The 22,026-nt window shown below is 49.2% G+C and overlaps 1 protein-coding gene across 2 annotated transcripts in view; it reads right to left on the minus strand.

Annotated features, from left to right (window-relative positions):
• The window catches only part of RPTOR (regulatory associated protein of MTOR complex 1), a 98,393-nt gene extending 77,164 nt beyond the window's left edge, over window positions 1-21,229 (minus strand). Inside the window, exons 1-3 of one of the 2 annotated variants that reach the window (XM_021534088.3) lie at window positions 20,819-21,229; window positions 10,757-10,859; window positions 8,636-8,718 (exon numbers count right to left, since the gene is read on the minus strand). In XM_021534088.3, the coding sequence (XP_021389763.1) occupies window positions 8,636-8,718; window positions 10,757-10,859; window positions 20,819-20,980 (348 nt within the window). In that variant the 5' untranslated portion in view covers window positions 20,981-21,229. The remainder of the gene's footprint in view (window positions 1-8,635; window positions 8,719-10,756; window positions 10,860-20,818) is intronic. The other variant, XM_077787409.1, reaches the window with a different exon arrangement.
• Window positions 21,230-22,026: the final 797 nt, after the last annotated feature.

The raw sequence follows: 22,026 nt of genomic DNA on the forward strand, positions 1-22,026 counted from the left end.
GAGCCCATTCAGCATCTCAAATGAGAAGTCAGACTTTTCAAATCGAACTCTTATCTTGTAGAGTTTCCTAAAGAAATCAAAGAGCACAGAGATGAGAGGAAGTATCTTTTTGATATAAACCCATTTGGATTCCCAGAGGATGTTTAGCAAGATCTCAACACAGATTTGGAGGAAAGTCCATATATAAAGACTTGCTAATAAAATAGGCAGGTGGAGGAGAATCCCTAATTTTGTCCAGGGAAGGAAGTCTCTGGGAAGCTCCAAGAGGATCTGTTTTGCAGGCTGACTTATCCAGCACAGCCACAAACATCCCTGGCAGGGAGGGGCAGGAACACTGCCTGCTGCTGGCAGGGCTGATTCAGAGGTACTGCAGGCAGCCCCTGCCACGGGCAGGGCTGAGCAGAGCTCTGGAAAAGGATTTTCAGTGCCACTTGTTCTGTACTCTCCAATTTCCTTTCCCTAACTCCACTACTACAGGCTTCTCCCAGAGTTTGCCTCCATGTGCTGCCAGGCTGGCCTGTTTCCAGGCCTGCTGAGGGGGAAGCTGCTCTAGTGAAAAACTACAGGCTTCACTCACAAACAAAAATACTTTGTTCTTTGGTTCATCCAAAACGGTGATTAATAACCCAAGCCTGCAACTCACCGTGATTTCATTTTAATACTGACTAAACCACAGCTCTTTTCTTGCATCAAAGGAAGATTTAGGATCCTGCATTTACGCTGGCTTTGGAGACACATCAAAGGACAGACAAATTTAGAGCTGCACATGAACACTTTTGGGTTTGCACAATTCCACAATAAACATCCCAACCCAGCATCCAGCAGTGCCAGGCAGAATCCCAGGGCAGGATCCCAGGGCAGGATCCAGCAGTGCCAGGGCAAGATTCTAGGACCCAGCAGTGCCAGGCAGGATCCCAGGACCCAGCAGTGCCAGGGCAAGATCCCAGGACCCAGCAGTGCCAGGCAGGATCCCAGGACCCAGCAGTGCCAGGGCAAGATCCCAGGACCCAGCAGTGCCAGGCAGGATCCCAGGACCCAGCAGTGCCAGGCAAGATCCCAGCCCAGCCTGCAGAGCCTGTTGTGATAAGCTCAGAGATAACTCAGCCCTGTAAGAAGTGACTCCATTACCCATCAGTCACAAACCAATCACCTCAAGCCCACACTGATATGGCCACAATAACTCTTGGGTTGGACACATCATGCAAATACAAATTATTCTGAACCATATCCACAGACTCTGAGCTTCTTAATTTTATATTAAAAAAAAAAAAAAACACCTCTTTTTAGGTATTTTAATTTTAGGCTGTGGGCACATAAAATTACCCTGATGCAAATTCATGAGGATTAAGCCAAGATAATAAAAACTGCATATTTAAGTACAAGGGATGTGCTGGAAATCCCAATTTGACGTTAGAGGCAGCAGCTTAACCTGGTTAACACAGGCCAGGAGAAAACATCACTGATAAAATTATTAGTCATTGCTAACTTGAAAAATATTCATTACAGTGAAGACAAACCATAACTTAGAGATGCTTTAATTTAAATACTAAGCTAAGCCAAAGGGAGACTCTTGCCAGTCTGAGGCAAGTCCTCTGCAGATATTTGGGTGCATTTCAAACCCCTCTCCATCTCCCCCATGCTAATTCCCTCTGGAGCAGCCCAAGGCTGCTGGACCTGCTGATGCCAGGACAAGAAGGTGGCTGGAGCCAGCTGTGAGTGTGGCACATCCCCTCCTGTGCCTGGAGCCAGCAGTGGGGACTTTACCTGCCCTTTGCAGAGTCTCTGACCTTGCTTTCAAGTCCAGTGTGAAATGAATTCCAAAGTACCTAATCCTCACAGTGCAGGCTCGGGATCCAATAACGCTTCCAAAAAAAATGCCTCTGAGCAGTTTGTTCATGAGAACTGATGTTGACAGGGAAGACAAAAATCAGGACAACCAACCTTGAGTTGCTGCTAGAGTACATCCACAAGACAGGTGTGTTCCTCAGCAGTTACAAGCTGCTTCACGCTGCAGGTTTGTGCCAAAGTTCACAGAAATTCCACCCACCAGCCTCCTGTGTTTGGTACAAATCCTTCCCTCTCTGCTCAAATAACCATTCTGAGAGGGCTGTGTAAATAATTGCTTGCTTTTAAAGAAAGGGAATGATAAAAGAATTCAAATCTGCTTCTCATATGCCAGATCTGCACCCTCAGCCTGGTGACAGCTCGATGGGTCACACCACAAGGTGCCCTAACAGGATTTTAAGTAGGCCCCAGGTCACATCTTTCAAACCTGCTTAGTCAAACAACATAACTCCTAAGCATCAGTGTCAGCTCCATTCCTTCTCCAGAACCTCAGTTTTAAGAGCTCTTTAAAGTTTCAGGCTCTGCATCTTGTTTCTTAAATAGAATCCTGGATCTTACTGGGAGCCCAGTTTAGGCTGCAGGAGTACAAACTGGTAACTTCTCAGACTGGCAGTCTTTATACCCTGGCCCGAGTGCATCATGCCCCAGGGAGGAGCTGCAAGGCTGGGGCCCTGCAGAGCAAGAACTTCATCTTCTCATACTAAATAATTGTTTAGTAATTTCAGTTATCCTCTGATTGCAAAGTAATTGCTTAATGAAGCAATTTTCTGATTAAAAACACCTTAATGAGTCAGGAGAAGGAAAGCCAATCATTCCAAGGCTTATGCTTTGCTAATCTCCACAGGAAAGGAGTTCAAACCAAAGCACCTCAGGATTTCCTCATTCTGCCTTAGAGAGGAGCAGGAATATAAATAAAAATGTCAATAGTTTCCTCTGTTAATCTCTAGTTTTGCACAAAACTGGTGGTGTCTGTTAGCAAGAAGCTCCTAATGCAGCATCCTTTGCATGTGCCAGTCTGCAGCCCTGCATCCCTGCCCAGTGGATCCAGGTGGATTTATTGGACACAGAGCACCAGGATGCTGCCAAGGGATCTGCAGGAGGCTCCTCCCTGTTTCCCATCCCAGAGATTCTGCACTCCCCACCCAACACAAAGACAAGGTGTTTTTAAATAGGCCACCCAGAGCTGGGTGGTAATTACAGAAACACGTTAATCAGCTTTGCCGGGCAGAGCTGCTTTTCTCTCCAAGAGCCTTTCCCTGTCAGCTCTTCCCATCTCTGACAAGCCGACATCAATGGTCACAGGAAAAGACTCTCAAAAGCACAAACCTTCCTCCCTGCCAGTTCTGGCCCCATTTTGACAGAGCACAAACCAAAACAGACATGAAGAATAAAACATGGGAAATGAAGCTATTGCCAGAAGGAAAGCAAAGGCTTTGAGCACGAGCTCAGAGTTGCCAGGAGTTCAGATGCTGGGTGAGCTCTTTCCTTCCAGCACATCCTGCCCACAGAACTCCAGCCTTGCAGCAGGTGCAAAGACCCACAGGATTTCAGGATTTTCCCACTAAAGTGACTTTGCAAGTCTGTTGGCTTAGCTCCAGAATGCCAGCCCCTGCAGTGCATGGCCAGCTCAGCTCCCAGAACAGCTTAATGCCACTGCCTGCTCTCTGCAGCTTCTGAACACACTTCCACACAGCACTCCATGCCTGCAATATTATTTTTTCCTTTTTCTGACTCATTTTTCCAGGAGAATCTCTGAAAAATCAGTATTAAGTACACTACTGCTGCAATTTCCCAGTTTCCACTTTCAGTGGTGTGTTAAAGATTTATCTTTTTTTTTTTTTTTCCCTCACTATCAAAAGCATTCAAACATAAGCTGTACCCAGAGCTGCAGCAGGGAGCTCCCCCCTTGCACAGGCAATTCCCAAATGCTCAGTTACCCCTACTCCAGGAGCCCTTCCACGTGCAGCTGCTCCCAGCACAGCAGGAGTGCCCCAAATGAGGGGTTCCAGCCCCAGGAGCAGCTGCCCTGCCAGGGGAGCTCCAGCTCTCCCCAGCCAGGCCGTGCTGAGGCAGGGTTGGGATGCACATCACCTGGAGAGCCACCAAGGGGAAAACTACAACCTCTGACTCATTTCTCCTCATTTTCTCCATATTCCCAAGGCATTAAAGAGTAGGTTCATCCTTTACCACACTTGAAATCTGTGCTTTTCTGGCCCAGGGGTATTCAGTGAGGCAGGCCCTGGCTGACAGTGACACTCTGACCACAACAGGTTTTTTAGACAGAAGGAGAACAGCAATAATTTGGTTTCACAATTAGACTTGTTGACTCCACTGCTGTGGCAGACTTTTTTGGTTTTTTTCCCCCTAAAAAAAACCCCAAAAAAAACCCTGCTTGTTTATGCTGAAGACAGTTGATCTTTAACAAGACAGCAAAGGATTGATACAGCAGAATTTTGCAGAGCCTGAAATAGCTGCCAAATTCAAGAGGCTGTTGGGAAACGAAAACCAACAAACATAGTCCTCTAAGGAAAACCTGGTTTTGTTAAACAAGGTCACACTGTCTTTTTGGTTTTTTCCTTCCTATTAATTTTTTTCTTACATGTTCCTACATCTGCAGATATCTCCTACTGGAGACCAAGTACCAGTTTTTCCATGCTCCCCTTTGGAATGCTACAGTATTTCGTCTGCAGGAGCAATTAGTATTTGCTGTTGTTTTAAAAGAAGAACCCTACAGATATAAAGGAAAAGTATGACTCACTGAGAGACCAATAATTAGGTCATGTGTTCAATTAGTTTTCATGCTTAAGTAGTTACTCTTTAGGAAATGCTCCCCCTTTGATGTGCAGCAGCAACTTCCCAATTAATTAGGCAGAAAAAAGCAATGAAGGAATGAAACCTCAGACACCGAATCAAAGCCCAGAGATCTCTAATGAGGGGAACAACAGCATCAACAACAGACAACATGCACTAAAAGGTAGAGGCTTTCAATGATCCACTTCAAGTATCTTGGCTTTACTTCCTTTGAAATTAAGAGAAAACTGTTGGGAAGCAGACTAGAAGAGAGGGAGAAGCAGCCCGTTTGATCAGAAAATCACTGTTTCCTTGAAGGCCTGCCACAAAAGAGATAATTTCTCCATGTTGTGGGAGCTGTGCCCTCAGAGACCATCACTCACTGCTGCAGGCAAGAGGCAGCACACAATGGGTGAGACTGGTTCAGAGAGCAATGGGAAACCCCTTTCTTCACAACCTGCCCAAGGAACAGCAGCAGAACTGCCACGTTCCAGTGCCCAGGCCACCCTCAGCAAGGATGCTCCAGCTGCAGGCTTTCCCAATCACCAGGACTTGCTTTCAACCAGCCTTCCCAAAGGCTTCCTAAAAGTTTATTTAATCTTGTCTTCTAGATTTCCCCAGGCAGGCCTTTCCCCATGCAGGATTTCATCCCCCTTCATAGCTCACAGATCTCCCTCACCCCAGGGATGCCCATTCAGGTATAATCCATTCAGCTCTAATGAAATCAGCTCCTTCCAGGAGACAATTAAAAGAAGCCCAAACTACTCTCTTAGCGAAAAAGAAGGAAGCTGAGAGAAGAAAAAAGGGAGGCAAAACTGTAGCACTTGAATTAAAAAATCAATACAGTAATTGACTTTGTTTTATGTGGGCAAGTGGGTGTAAGGGGAAGGGTTCTCTGGGATGTGATGGTTCAGTCCCTTGGCCTCACTGGTGATGGTTGGTGCAGAGGGGAGTGCTGATGGCAAATCAGTGCTTTGGGGTCAATCTTACAGAGCTACAAACCCCTCACACTCCATTCAGCTACTTCCCAGAGGATGTCATAAACCCCATATTCCACAGAAGAAGTGCCCTTCATCTGGAAGGTCTCTGTACAGAAGATCCCAGTGCAACAGTTCAGCAGGAGCTCAGAATAGCTGGTGCCGTGCAGGAGCTGAGTGTCTGCAGCCTTCTCACCTCTCCTAGGAATGGACTGCAGATTTTGGCCTTCCTGGCAGAACTGGGAAAGCTCATCAGATGATAAAGGGCAGGATTGCAAAAAGCAGCTGGTGTAGGAGTGCCACTGGGATCTGTGCACCAGTGAAATCCCAACAGAAGCAGCAAAATGACTGAGGAAGGAGGAAAACTTCCTGTGAGTGCTCTGGACAGTCTGAAGTTAAAAGGAGAACCTGGCCAAAAGCCAGACCTAACAAAGAGGAAAAAAAATCTATAATTTCATGCAAATTTAATAAGCATATGGCCCAGACTACTTCATAGAAGGGCCTGAATTATGTAAACTGTGCCTTATCCAAGCCCAGCCTTTGGCTCCACTGCACACCACAGAGATGGAGGCACAGGGCACTGGGCTGGGCTGGGAAGGAGATATCCAGCAGGAGAACAGGGGAACAAAGCCAGGCAGCAATTCCATCCCTGGCTCATCCCTCAGGTTCTGTACAGGGATCAGTGCCCACACACGGGGTAGTTCACATACAGCTCTGACAATTCCAGCCTGGAGGGTGCAGAGAACTCAAGTGCCCCACACAGCAGAACACCTCCATCCTCCCCAGCCAGCCCTGCAGGGCTGCAGCACAGGGCCCAGCTCCACTGACAAACTGGGGCTTGCAGAGCAGTAACTCCTGCTCATAAAAATCCCCACGAGCTCCTGCATCTCCATAAACCATCCCACTGCAGCAGCACTTGCAGCTCACAGTCCAGTACCCGGTTTGCAAAGCTCCTGACTCTCCAGCTAAGGCTAGTCCCTGCCTTTGCACTGGCACAACATGCAGTGCTGCCTGGAAAACTGAATTTACATGCCAACAACAGGGAAATATTTGTTGCTCCCTGCCAGCACAGCAAAGCTGAGCTCTGGCTGGGCACCTGCTACAGGGCTGCACCTCAGCCAGGCAGGGTTCTGCAGGGGTATTCAGTGGGGTCAGCAGCTGAGAAATCCCATTTCAACATGATCAATTCCTTATCTAAATATTTCAAATACAGTGCTGCACCTCACCCAGGCAGGGGTACTGAATGGGGGTCAGCAGCTGAGAAATCCCATTTCAACATGATCAATACCTTATCTAAATATTTCAAATACAGAGCATGCGAGCAGCCTCCCACAGAAACTCCAATTATTTTATTCTGGGCAATTCTGTCTCCTTTCCTGGTGCTGCCAGCAGCAAGCCCCAGTTCCAGCCAGCCCCTGCAGCCATTCCCTCCTTTCCCTCCCCACTGCTCGCAGGTTCCCGGAGCAGAGGAGCAGTCCCAGGGAAGTTTCCCCTCTGTCAGGCATTACCGGGTCCTGGGCTCTTCACTTTCACTCCCTGCCCTCCTTCCATTCTCAGCTGCTTAAGCAGCCCCTTTGATCCCTGTAATTGAGCCTCTTCCCAGATTACCCTCAGGTTTAACCCCTTCCCTGCCCAGTAAAACTTAAGCCCAAAACCCAAGGGAGAGTTATTGTAGAGCTGTCTCGGTTTTCCTCACACTTTTTCACCAGCACCTCAATTATATCTGCACGGAATTGCAAGAACTCTGTACTTGTTCAGAGAACTCTTTATCAAGACAGATCGAGCCCACAGCTCTGTCATCTCCTACCCTCTCCCCCAGTACAATCTTCATTTGAGAACTGCATGAAATGACTGAATATTGCTTAACTGCAGGATTTTGCAGAGGAAACAACAGCTGAAGTAGTTTCTACTCCCGCAGCACACAAATTTATGTAGCTACACAACAATAAAGCAAAGTCTTAAATTTAATCAGAACAAATACTTCAAGCAATGGCAAGCTGATAAATTATTTAGAAAGGGGCTCAATAAGACCTGGAAAGAAATATCCATCAGCTGTGCAGCCGGGGAGCTTCCAGAAACAAGGAACTTTCATGCTTTACCCCTTGTGCAGTTTTCTTTCAGAAAAGCTGTTTGCATTGAGCAAAAAGGGGGATGTTTGAACAGAAGGACTGGCTGGCAGCGATGGCACAGGACTGGTCACACAGTGGTCACCACTGCCACCATCCAGTGCCAGCAATTAGCACCACTTGTGCATTCCCAACAAGGTGCTGATGGCAGCAGCTCCAGGCAGGGAATATCAGCTGTTTCAGAACATTGTTATGATTTGCTCTGTCTTCCAGACTGCCTGGTTTTCCCCAAATTGTCTTCCTTCCATCCACTCCTCAACCATTCTAAGCCCCCAAGAAACAGACAAAACTGGATGTATTAGTATTTATATGAAAGCTCTAGGAAATTCAATAATGTTCCTATTGTTTTATTGCAGATGGCACAGCAACTTCTCTTTATTACTGCAGAAAGCTCCAGAGCCCTGTGGAGTGCAATAAACCAGGACGTGTTTGGCTTTGCAATGTGTCAGGGGCTGTGATTTCCTGCAGGAAGCAGGGAACCAGCCCAGCTCTGGGATTGCCTCCACCAGGCCCACGCAGGGAACCTGCTGCTCCTGAGCTGGCCCTCCTCCCCCAGCACAGGGACTCTGCCACAGAGCACAGAAAAAGGGCCATTTTCACCTTTGCTCCATGATGCTTTTTCTCCTAGTTGATTCCAGGCACTTTTTGAATTTTCTGCTAAATTCTCGGGCTGTTGAGATTTAAAAATTGTCCACAGTGCCATGAAGAAAAACACAAAAAGGAACTTGTCTTGTGTTAACTGCACACAAATATCTGCCATAAAAGCTCCAAGACGTAAATACCCTTGGAAACCCTCGAGAAAAAAGCCCCAGGCTCGGTGGAGGAGAGGCTCCAGCCCTGGAGCAGTGAGAGCCCAGGCCCCCAGGCAGGGGAGCCCCAGGAAAAGCCAACACTCACCCTGGGCTGCCAGTTCTCATACTGCTTCTGCAGGTTGGCCCCGATGGTCTCCAGAGCTTTCTGAGGCCCCATGGACAGAGGATCTGGGAACAGAACACACAGCAGCATTTTCAGCCCAGCTGCACCACTCAGGTCACTCAGGGACATTTTCATGTAGATTCTTTTCATTACCAAACTCACTAACATCTCGTTCCTCCTGGAATTTACTCGGGGGCAACACCCAAAAATTACCTCCAAACTCCTCAGTCCAACAAAAATCCAGTTCCATTACAGACTGCCAAATGTGGAAGATTTCTCTCACCGAGGTGTTAAACACAATCTTGTTTTGAAAGACAGGAGAGGCACTGCATTTATTTCTTTTAATAATGAAATAAGGTTTCTATTGTAAATAATGACTAGAACTCAAATTGGTTAAATATTTGATGACAAACATTTTCTGTTGATGAATGCAAAATCCTGCTTCATTTACTTCCTTTGCTTCCTGCTGCAGAGATTGTGTACCATTTGTAATATTTAAGAAGTTAATTTTATTGCTAGATAATTACCACAATCCATACATAGCAATAAAATTCCAGGCCATGTGCTTTATTCAAACACCATGGACATATAATTAAACAATTAACAAGTTTTCTTAAAAAAAAAAAAAAAGCCCTACAAGCTAATATTTTCCTATTTAATATCAATTATTTTAAAAGCACTAAACCAGATCAGTGAAGGGTTTTTTTTCAAGTTTTTGCAAATATACTTTTATTAGAAACAAAATGTAATAAATCAGGATGAAAGCAGGATTTTGAGAGTTATTTCTCTCTAATGAATAAAAGCACGTGGAAGGTGCAGCAGGACCTGCACGTGACTCTGCTCAGTGGCCATTTGTCACCAAAGGTGACCAGCTGTGACCCCAGCTCAGGTGTGAAAAGCAGCAGTTGAACCCCAGAGAGTTCCCCAGACTCTGCACATGAGGCACAGACATTTCTGCACCCCCCACTCCCTGCTCCTGAAACTGATGGCACAAAAACCATCAGATATTTCCCCAATTACCTTTTTCAGAAATTTCAAGTTGGCTGGAAGTGGAAGGAACACTTGTGTACATAAACAAACTGAAAATTTAATTACAAAACTGCATTCAAAATTCTCTTAGCTAATGCTAGGCACTAATGACTTTATTTAAATGACTGCAATGCTCCTCTGCTCGTGCATCAATGAGGCATCAGGGCTGTTTTCTGCACTGCTCCCAGGCACCTGCTTGTGTCTGCTCAGGGCTTTCATCAGCATTTCCAGGTTAAAAACCTGAGGTGCGGTGATTCACAAAGCAGGTAAGGCAAGGTTAGAAAATCTGCTGGAAGTTTTTAAGGAAATTCTGTTTGTGCAGTGATCAGTTTGCCCCTGGGGCTGTCTAAACCCCGAGCTGAGGATTACGGTGCCCAGCATGGGACATGCTGGAGGCTGAGCATTCCCAGTTCCTAGATGAAAACCAAATCTGAGAAAGCTTCTGTACACAAGATATTTCCTTCTAATATTACTTCAGAATTGTCTCATCTTGATAATTAAGATTTTTTTTTTTTTCCAAAACCAAGGGAACTTTTAATTTCTTCACAAAAAAAAACTAGGAATTTAGTGCAATGCTGCATGAAAGTAGCAAACCCAGGTGTTGGAACTGCTGGCAAGACATCCTTGGGAATAATTCCAGGTCTTCTGAATGATTCCAATTAAAACAGCCCTGGAGCAGCCACCTCAAAACACAGTAAGGTGTTTCACAAAGCTCATTGCTCTGCTGGGTGAGGCAGGGAAGGGGGATTGAAAGCTCTGCAGATCCCAGCACTCTGAAGGGGTCTCTGCTCAGAGATTTCCTTTAGGTATTAATAAATCAGAAACAATTACAAGAAAGCCAAACAGCTCATTAACAGCTGTTTTTCTCTGTGGTATCTCATTTCAGAACACTGCAGGAGAGATGACCCATGGCTGCAGTTGGAGCTGGACTCTTCATTAACCCAGAGAAAAATCAGATCCCACATTTCCTTTTGCTCGACCCAGTTTCAAGCCCTAGGAATGCAGTTTTGGGATGAACTCTGTGCTGTGCTCAGTGTCTGAGAGCCAGGAGAGCCTGGGGCTCTGGGGACTCACCAATCCAGCACTCCAGGCGGGCACAGGGAGTTGTTTTCACCACGTCTGGGGGGTCCACGCCAACGTTGAGGCACAAAACTAAGGCAACACTTACAGTCTTCATCTGCAAAGACAACAGTACAGCCTTAGAGCAGGGACAGCAACACCCTGGGCTCCAAACTTCACCCTCCCAGAACTTCTGCAGGGCTTTAACCACCCTCTCCTACCTGCTCTTTCACATGGACTATTTTAAGCAAGGCCTGACTGATGAAATTTTTCATATTTTTTATTAGAACAGTACTTAGACTCCATGTTACTATTTTTGTTATTATTTCCAGAGCCCATTCTTCTCTTTCTGAGCATGGAAATGGATACCAATGAACTTCTGCTACTCATCTTAAATTAGCCATTGTCCAACTGAAACACATTATTAAAACATGAGGCAATGCTATTCAGGGCCCCTGACCAATATTATAATGCAGTGTGTGATCTCTAATATTGAAACTAAAATAATTACAATGGAAAAAAAACCCCAAGTGACAAACAAAACTGTGAGAAAAATAAACAAATAAACACACACCAAAACAAACATATTTAGTGCATTTTAAATTTTGTTTTCATCCTGTGTTGGGTTTTCTTGGAGAGCCCTAAAAGGAGGAATCCTGGCATGGCTCCAGCTGCTGCTCCACATTGGCTTATCCCACCCAGGCACCACAAATGTACCCAACCCAAACCCACCCAGCCTCACCTGGGACCCAAAACCTGCATTAAACCAATGACAAACCACCTTGGCCAGCTAAACATACTGCCTGAAAATTATCACTTCACATCCTCATGGGCTTTTTTTCCTAGACTCCCTCATGCCAACACCTAAACCAGAGGAGGAAAACAGAAGCAGTGATGAGGCTCTCAGTGATTCCAGGCATTCAGGGCTTGCCTGCAGCAAGGCCACCCACATCCCCACCTCCCCAGGATGCTTCATGCAATCCACAACAGTAGGGAAAAGAAAATCCCAAAATTCACACTTAGAGGAAACCCTAGAGCCACATAAATGTGTAATTTATACAGAAACTGGAGCAGCCAGACACCATTCACAGGCTCTACACCAGGACAGAAATCCTGCAGCGTTTCCTCACTCCCATGGCCATGATGGGAACATGGAATAAAAAATCAGCAAGAACTGTGGTTTTTGGCTTCATCCCAAACCCTGCTCTGGCTAACAAAGCCTGCAATCCTGTAGGAGTTCCTCATGCCAGGAATCACCCAGGACTAAGGAGCACTCTGCAGCCCAGAGATGGAAACAGGAGCCTGGGCAGGAATTCCCTGATCAGGATTTGTCCATGGATGGGGTGGAGAGCCCAGAGCTGCAGTTCAGCACTCAGGACACGTGCCTTAGAGCACTTTGTCACCCCCAGGGACATCCCAGAAAAAGCAGAGCTATTGGCAGAACCAGGGGCAGCTGCAAGGTGCAGCCCAGTCCTGCAGACCCTTGACTGGCCCGAGCAGCTCAGTGTCACAGACCACCCAAAATCACCACCCAAAAGCACCTGGGCACTGCACAACCCCTGCCCTGCCCTCAGGGACACCTCCCCAGCCAGCCCTGGCACTGCCAGCTCCCCAGGGAAGCCAGGGAGCTGCAGGAGGGCATGAACACTGCCAGAACCATCCCACACTGCCACACACACGCTCAACAGCCCAGGGAAACACAGAAAACTACACATAAAATGACTTATTAGACATGGAAACACATAAATCATTCTTGCAAGAGAAAGTATCCTGCCAAGCAATCTTCTCCATCTCATTTATTTATTGTTTCCCATTTGCAGTCTAATACTGACTTATTTTTCAGTAGTTTGCTGGTAATGTCTGATTGGTGGCTTACACTGAACAGGCTGATATTTATTTTTCATTCCCAGGTTCAGAGTTTTAAATAAGTGTTTCTCCTGGAAAACTGACAGCAAACCCATGAGAGGAACAGGAATTGATCCCAGAGACAAATGGGGTGATTTCCCCTCTGCCACCGCCCCTGAAGGATGAAAAGCCTTGCACTCCACACCGTCAGCTCTGCTAACAGGAGCACACCCTGAGAGCTACAGCTCATCCCTCTCCCCTCAGACCTCCCTCACAGGCAGGATTTTTTTCTCAATATCCCATCCATCCCTGCCCTCTGGCAGTGGGAAGCCATCCCCTCTGTCCTGGCACTGCAGCCCTTGGAAATTGTCTCTCTCCACGTTTTTTGTCAGCTCCTTCAGGCCCTGCAAGGCCACCCCAAGCTCACCCCAAAGCTTCTCCTGCCCAGGTGAGCGATGCCAGCTGTGCCAGCCTTTCCTGCCAGCAGAGCTGCTCCATCCTCTGCTCATCCTGGAGCCTCCTCTGGGCTCCTCCAGCTCCTGCCTGAGCCGGGGCAGCTCTGCAGGTGGGGTCTCACCTGAGGGACAATCCCTGTCCCTGCTGCCCACGCTGGGGCTCAGCCCAAGCTCAGCAAGGAAAAAAAACAAAAAAAAAAAAAAAAAACAAAAACAAAAAAAAAACCACAAAAAAAAAAAAAAAAAACACAAAAAAAAAAAAAACCCCAATAATGCTCTTCCCATTTCTAAACTATTTTGGAATATATCAGAAATTTCACTGCATATTTAAAGGTTCCTAATACAAGAAGTACGAGGACATTCTCATCTGTCATTAAGACAGTGGAAATTTTCTTTCCCCCATTTCAGAAGTATATCCATCAGAATGCATTTCCATGGATTTTTGTTGGAATTTAAAAATGAAGCAGGAGAACATTTGGCAAGTTTGTAAGAAAACCAATATCCAAAATGCTTTGTCAGCAAAGGCTCAAGATCAAACCACAGCAGTTCTTATTGTGGGCTCTGCACTTTGGAGTGTCATTTGTATGTTAAAAAATGGGATACAACTCCCCAGCTTGTACTGCATCCGATTCCAAGTGATTTAATAACGCTGGGTCAGAACCTGCAATACTTAAATGGCAAAACTCACTTGGTCAAAATGCTCTTGCTGAGAAGTGATGGCAGAGAATTCATCCCAAAGGCATCAGAAATGGGACTCAGGGAGCAGAGGGAGCTCTGTGTCTGCTCAGGGGAGAAGCTGCTTATCAAAGCATTTGACACTAAAATTTACATCTTATGCTGAAGGCCTTTTAAAATATTCCTAATTCACCTCATTTCATTTAGAGACCAAACAGATCTGCAGGTGAGTACAGTGCAATATCTGCAGGTATTTTCAGCTGGGAAAAAACCATTATGTTCTGGGTTTGATAGATAATGTAAAGTTTTATCATCCCAGGGAACCCACCTGATCCCACTGAAGCATCCCTGGGAGTGAGTCCAGGCCAGGCTGAAACCAAGACACTCATTTATTTCAGCCTGAGTGAGAACAGGTTTGGAATTCAGAGCCATAGAACTGCTTTATTTTCTAGTTCAAGTAATACCAAGAACAAATCAGTGCATCCATGAGAAATTTTGCATTTTGTGGTACATCTCAGACTGGATGTTTTAGACTCCATTAATATTTGATTTTTACACTGCAATTTGCAAGTTGAAAACTTTCTGCTTAAACATTACCCAGATGAACACTCAAGTGTTAGAAACCTGACTGGGTTTATGCCAGTGAGTTCAAATTGCTTCTGGGAGTTAATACAAACACAAGATTAAGTCAGCATTAAACATGAAATATATGCAGCTACATTATTTTAGAGAGGATGAAATTATCAGCATTAAACACAGATCCTGGGACAAATTTCCAAATTCCAAATCCTCGTGTGAGTCTCATTTAAAAACCCTCCCTGGCCAGGAAGCTCAATTTCTTGCTTGTGCAGGAAATTCAATTCCCTCCTTGAAGCCTTTTTTTCCCACATTTTTCTCCACCCACATTTACAGATTTAAGAGAAATCTCTTCCCCATCAGGTGTTCCTCAGGTTGGAGACCTGCCATGAAACGTTCCATCAAGGAGGTCCCCAGAAAGAGCAAGGAACAGCAACATTTAACACGAGGAAACATTGTTCTCCCTCGAGCTCAGTTCACTCTGCAACACCAGAGGTTCCTGTTGGCTCTTTGCCAACCTGACTTTTCTTTTTTTCGGGCTCCCAGCTGAGAGGCGACAAGTGGTGACATCGGTCCTGCATCCTCCCCAGGGCTCTGGCACCACCTTCCACTGAGGAACAGTGGAAATCAGCCTGAGATCAGTCTGAAATCAGAAAGGACTGAAGGTATTGAACAGGCAAAGCAAGCCTTGACCTGGCACTCCATCACCCAGCTGCACACAGAAGCAAGGCCAGGCTCCTGAAGGAATGATTCCCTCCATACCCCACCTGGACACGACTTTCCCCCACCCAGGGGAACAGAGCTCCCTGCTGCCCCTTCAGCTCCACTTGCAAGGTAAGGCATCTTAAAAGAAGAGCTTTCAGTTTCAAGGAAATTTTTTTTAATGTAAAGTTTAAGATAAATAAATAGTTACGTAAAAAAAAAAAAAACCTCCATGTGCTCCTCCACAGCAAGAGAAGCAGTAGAATGCAAATAACTCCTTCAAGTTAGCATTAATAATTCAACAGCTCTGCAGGTTGTCTCCAGGCGTCTGCAGCCCAGAGTCAGTTCCTGGTGTGCCAGCCTGCTCCAGATTCCTCGATCAACTCCTCCTGAGGGCTTGGTTTCCTTCTCTAACCTCGGAATTCAGCACCACCACTCTGAATTTTCTTCAGGGGTTTATTGTGCCCAGCGAAGGCAGGTCCCACCCATGGCTCCAGCTCCTCAGAGAGGAACGAAGCCCACTCTGAGCTGCTGCCCTCAGTGTGCCGTGAAGCACTGCTGAGCCCGTGGCTGAGCTACTGCTGGCACTCACTGCCCAGGTACCCACAGGCAGTGCCCAGTGCCCTGCTCTGGGAACGGCATGCAGCTGCTCCGTGTGACAGCAGTGACATCCACAGACACGCTCAGGGACCCAAGGTGTCACCCCCTGTGTCCGAGGTTAAAACTCCAGCCTGGAGCAGGCTGAGCAGCCTGTCACAGCACAGCAGCCAAGCACTGCTTTCCAACCACTCTGGCATGCTTAGAGCCAAAGCGGGGTTTCCTTCCCTGTCAATCACTTAAAAATAACGAAAATAATAGAAAGCAAACATTTTACTCCTATGATCTTTGCTTTCTTTATACAGCCTGCAAAGAGCCGACAGGAGGCGTCTCCCAGATGTCACTCTCCATTTATCTGTGACAGGGGTTTCCTCCTCGCCTGGCTTTGCATTCCTGCAGGCTTCTCCTCCCCGCTCCACGGCATTCCCAGTCCTGTCCAGCACTGCCTTCAGGAGGTGCCCGTCTTCCCAGGCACCGACTGACGCAGCTTCAGCTCTTCCCTGCAAACTGTTCCTTCCAACCATCCCCGGACAGCCCCCTCGGATCTCCCGGGAGTCGGGATGCACTCGGAGCGTTTGATCAGGAGCCGCCTGTCCTGGAGGAATCCCAGAGCCAAGTGCTCCACATGTAAATGACTTCCTGCACCAGGAACCTTCCCCAGCTCCCAGGAGAGCCGGGGAAACCACCAGGCCCGGCCCATCAGCTCACCTGCAGGGCCGGGCGGTGCTGAAGGCACGGAACGCTGGCCCTGTCCGGTCAGGCTCAGCCCCTCCAGCCCTCTGAGCTCCCAGCTCCTTCCTGTGCCTGTGCCATGGGCAGGAGGGCACGAACCTCACTATGCCATGGGCAGGAGGGCACAAACCTCACTGTGCCATGGGCAAGAGGGCACAAACCTCACTGTGCCACGGGCAGGAGGGCACAAACCTCACTGTGCCATGGGCAGGAGGGCACAAACCTCACTGTGCCATGGGCAGGAGAGAGCACAAACCTCACTGTGCCATGGGCAGGAGGGCACGAACCTCACTGTGCCATGGGCAGGACAGAGCACAAACCTCACTGTGCCATGGGCAGGAGGGCACAAAGCTGGCTGTGCCATGGGCAGGAGAGGGCACAAAGCTGGCTGCAGCCTGAGCTCCTGCTGCAGACTCTGCCAAGCTGCAGGAAACCCAGAACAGCAACACAGGGCTGCATCCACACCTGCAGAGGATTGGCCTGACCCACCCCTGGCTGTTCCCACAGCCTCCTCCCCTGGGCACTACCCCTGCCCTGCCCAGCACCCCTGCTCTGCCCAGCACTGCACTAATTACACTAATTACCCTCCGCTCCATCCCTATCCAACAAGAGCTGGAGGTCACCCTGTCCCAGATCAGCAAGATCAGTCAATAAATGCAAACACAGAAATAAAAATACTGCTGAGGGTGCTGCTGGCAGCCTCTGGGACACGGAGACCAGAAGGAACCCCTGAGCCCCCAAGCCTGCCATCCCTCACACCCCACACCACGGCCTGGGACTGAAGGGTGCCATTAACACAAACCTGGCCTTGAGTAACTCATTAGCTAATCCACTGAAAGAGGCTAGAGGAGAAGAATAGAGGAACAAGACAAACATCAAATGTACCAATGGGTTTATCAGCTCTGGCAGTGCCAGGAAAGCTCCAGTGCCAGAGGGATCAGTAACCCCTCTGGGCAGGCAGGGGGAGGTCAGCACAGCACTGAGCCCTGAGCAGCAGCTCTGAGACAAAGCATGGCCCAGCTCCCCAGAAACTACAGGCCCTGGACACTTCCCTGGGTGTCCTGTGCAGGCAGGTAAACTCTGCTTCTCTGAATCAAGCATATTTGGATGCAGCCCTTCTTAAATCTGCATTTCCAGAGAAACCTAATTGTGGATTCCTCTTCTCATAAAAACAGGATTTAATTCTCACTCAGCAAGTTATGAGGCAGCAGGAAAAAAATACGTTGAGGTGAAACTATTACAATCAGCTTTGTTGCTCTCTGCTTATCTTAGAAATCAATATAAATACAGCAAATCTTAATTTAAATATTCCGAATTTAATAGCAACTTGTCAGTAAAACCTGGTGTACTTGGAGCCTTTTTCTTTAAATCAAGTTATATGCTTTGGTTGCTACCGAGGCTGGGAGATTTAATTCAATACACAAAGCATAATTCCAACCCTCTTGTGTTAAAAATATTCTTTAAATAAATAATAGATCAAAGCAGTGTCACTTTGATGGCATATGCAGTCCATGGAAGGGGGAGAGGAAGGATTAAATGTTTTCAGAGCAGCCCTCATGGAGGAAGGGGCGGGGGACACCAGTGAATTCTCACTTATTTTCTCTGTATTTACCACTCATTACTCTGCTGATTTGATTCTCCCCTTATCAGAGCTCTGCCTTCTAAAGAACCTTCAACTTCACATAAACTCTGGGGTTTTTAGAGCAACAAAGCAAGATGAAAAGAAGTCATTCCACTCCCAAATGTGTGAATCACTTTCCCACAAGCTCGGATCACTCCCCGTGACTCCTCGATGAATAAGGCAAAATGTGCCACTGCTCGGGGCTTCCACGTTCCCCGGGGGAGGGAAAAGGCACAGCTTTACCTGCCCTGGGACTGCAGAGCTTCTCTGGGCTCACCTTTGAGCACCTCTTCGTTCAGAGACAGGCTGGGGTGTTTAATGAACAGGCATGGCCCAGCCCGGGCTGGGAGGAGTTCGTTTTTCAGACTGAAGGCACTGCAAGGTTTCCACACTCAGCTCACAGCCAGAGGCACATCCCCTCCAGCCCTCAGGGAACCTCCTGCAGCAGCAGCAGCAGCCCAGAGAGAACAGCACACCTCGGGTCCATCAGCCCTGGCTTGTGGGAAAGGGAGCCAAGAGACAACAGGAGCTGCAGAGAATTGGGGATGGGGACAGAGGCTCCCCCTGGGCCTGCAGGGAAGGAAGGGGCTGAGCTGGAGGGGCAGAGGGACACCAGGGGCTGTGGGCACTGACAGAGCTGCAGCAGCACCCTGGAGACAGAGCTGGAAAGCAAGGAAAGAGGAAGAGAAGAAACTTCCTGAAGACAGCTGAAACTAGAAGTAATTAATTTATGGTGCCAGAGAACAAAACAAAGCAGTTCAGGAACAAAAAGGGGGAAAATCAACAACCCATCAGTTTTCACCCTGATAGCACAGGCTGCCCTCACACCACCACTGCCTCACAGGAAAACCCCACAAACACCAAGCTCCTGGGGTTTTCTCCAGGTGCTCCATTCCCTGGACAAACCTGTCACACCCAGCTGGACCATGGGAAAACAGCAGCATGAGTGAGCTGCCCTCCCTCCACCTTCTGATCATGGACACGAGGTCAAACCAGATTAGATTTTATGAACTATTTTGCAGGATTAGCCAAACTCAAGCTCACTGGGTGGAAATATTTACCGGACATCACCCCTGCAGCAATCCAAGCCCCATCCCCTTCCCTCCCCAGCTGAGGTTCTGTGGTTGTTACCTCTCATTAAGCACTGGGGAGACAGCTAGTGATAGCTGAAAAGGGGAATAAAACACAAGACATGACAAACAGCTGCTGAGATTTAAAAGTAATGAGGTTGAGCATTCTCAAATCAGCTGCTCTTCCTCTCTCAGGTGTCTTTACATGCTTTTGGTATCTTCCTATGTACCTGCTCTTCAACAAAAACGTAATTATACACAACAGCAAGTTTGTCCAAAGGATCCCTGATCCAACTGCCCAGATACAAACGACACCCGAGCCACACCACTGGCCCTGGTGTGAAGTCATTTGGCTCCAGCTGACAGCAAAAATAGGACTAAACTGAAAAGTCGAGCTTTGCTTCTATTTTCTTCTTTCACAAGAGTCAGATTCAGCATCTTGCAGAGTGACCCAGGGCCCAGCCCCACCGAGCAGCAGCAGCAACAACCACGACGTTTCTGGCACGGAAAGTCCCACAGGAGGGAAATGCAGCTCCATGGACTCGGGCAGCAGGAGCTGGGTTGGGATTGCCACTGATGGTGGCAAGCACATGAAACATTTCACAGCAGCCAAAGAGAACCCCTGAGCACCCCCTGAACTTGTGCTGCTGCTGCTGCTGCTGCACAACCTATGATCAGCACAACCAGGGCAAAGTCATTCCTGAATTAGAAAGAGGCAACTCTGCAGATCAGGGATGAAGGAACAGGAAACATCTCAGGAAGGCAGAGGCACCTAAAATAGACCAGCAAGCTCATCACACCTCCACAGTCTACTGGAGAAAGTCTCCTGTGTGCCAGAACGCTTTGGAGCACAGCACCCAACGTGGTGCCTTGTGCTGCCTTGTGCTGCCTTTAAATCACACCCAAAGTGCTCAGTTCAACCCAGCAATGAGCTGCCAAGTCCCACCTGCAGTCCACGGTTCAGAACTTCTGAGAAATGCAACCACCACTCTGGGAACACTGAGACTCAGGGATAGCCTGGGCAAAGAGCTCACAGCCTGCAGTTTCAGTAAGTTATTCCATCCTGTTACAAGAGGATCATAAACGTACTGGAAAACTGGTCACCAGAAAAACCCATAAATACCTAGAAACACAAAGTTATGGGTTTGAGAGCTGGGAAAGCCAGCAAGGCTCCAAGAACAGAATGAGGGCAGATGATGGTCCAGGACATTTCTTAGGTGCTTTGTTTGCTCTTTACTGAGACATCCCACAGAGGCAGCAGAGGATCCCAGACTCCCAGCTGGGACGTGTCTCTGTCACTCCCAGTGCTCTCAGGAACACACAACATGTCCCCAGACACCCCAGGAGCTCCTGCTGTAACACAGCCAGAGTTCTGTCTGAAAACTGTGTCCTGCCTCCAAAATCCCACAAGCTGTTTGTGCACAGGACACCCTCACTGGACACTGCACACAGCACCCTGCTGGCACAGCAAACCCACCCAGCTCCTGTGCAGCTGCAATTCCTGCACCTGCTGCTCCTCCTGACCTCGGGTGCTTCACTGCCTTGCCCAGAACACACCAAGCTGCATTTAAAGCGCCAAAGTGGTGGAGCTGCTCCAAATGCCCAGGGCTGTAAACATCACAGCAGTGCCTCTGGGCCAGCTGCAGGTTTGCTGCCCCAGTCCCGCAGCACTGGGACACAAACTGTGGCATCCACAGGCAGCGTTTCACCTGACAACAGCTCAGCCCCCTCTGAGCTCCGACTCCTTTTCCACATGTCCCCCGACTGCTCCTGCTCCAAACCCCACGGTGCCCTGGAGCATTACCCGGTCCTTCATCCTCCAGCTCTGAGCCAAAGACTTGGAGCCTTCGATCTTCTCGCAGTGCCTTTTCTTCATAAAGGCCAGGGGCAAGTTCCAGTCCGTCAGGTCGGACTCATCCTCCTCCCCGAGCCCCAGGAGAGGCGACTGCAGCATCTCAGACTCCATGGGCGGGGAGGCGCCGGGCAGCACGTGGGCAGCGATGTCCAGCCCGGCACCCAGCGGGGCCGGGGGTCCCTCCGGCCGGAGGGGGAGGCCGGGGCAAGGGCAGCGGGGGCAGCGCTCCCCGGTGCGCGGGTACGGACGGACCAGGGGCACGCAGCGCCTTCACCTGGCGCAGGCAGCGGCCCCGGCCGGGCTCGGGGGCGCGGCCCGGGGAGCACCGAGGGACCGGCGGGGACCGGGCCCGGGGCCTCCCTCGCACCTCTACCCCCGCGGGCCCCGCGCTCCCTGCGGCGGGCACCGCGCCCGGCCCATCGCGGCTCCCTCGCACACCGTCGGGCCGAGGGCGGCTCGGCGAGCTGCGCTGCGGGGGCGGGCGGCGGCGGACGGGACGCGCGTCCCGGGGCGCCGGCGAGCGCGGCTGGGCTCAGCACCGCGGCACGGGGGCGGCCATCTTGGCCGGCCCACAATGCCCCGCGGTACGGGCCGCCGCGCGGGACACGCCGCGCCGCCGCGGGGACGGCCGTTGCCACGGGGACGGCGCGGCCGGCGCGGGAATCCCGGGATCCCAAACCCCGAGGCTGGAAAAGCTCTCCCGGCCCATGGAGTCCCAGCTGTGCCCCGTGCCCACCTTGTCCCCAGCCCGGAGCGCTGGGTGCCACATGCAGGGATGCCCTGGACGCCTGCAGGGATGGGCGCTCCAAACCGCCCTGGGCAGCCCCTGCCGAGGCCTGAGCGCCCTCTCCATCGCTCCTGGTGTCCCTGTGTGGCACTGCTGTCCCTGTTCTCCCCGAGGAGACTCAGCTCAAACCCAGCTGAAAACCAATCCCCGATGCCGAGCTGCTGGCTGGGAGCAGTGCCGGCCTCACCCTGGCGTGTCCTGGTGCTCCAACACAGCCAGGCACAGGTGCCAGCGCAGCCATGCCTGATCTTGGGCTTCACTTCGCTTTGTTCTGTGTGCTCGTTTACTCTGGGGCAAAAGAGCAGGAGAGTGCTGAAACCGGGCACAGCCCCCTGCAGATGTGTCTGGTGCATGGTCACTGCACACACCA

The sequence above is a fragment of the Lonchura striata genome, chromosome 19 (genome assembly GCF_046129695.1).
Source record: "Lonchura striata isolate bLonStr1 chromosome 19, bLonStr1.mat, whole genome shotgun sequence".
Taxonomy (NCBI): Eukaryota; Metazoa; Chordata; class Aves; order Passeriformes; family Estrildidae; genus Lonchura; species Lonchura striata.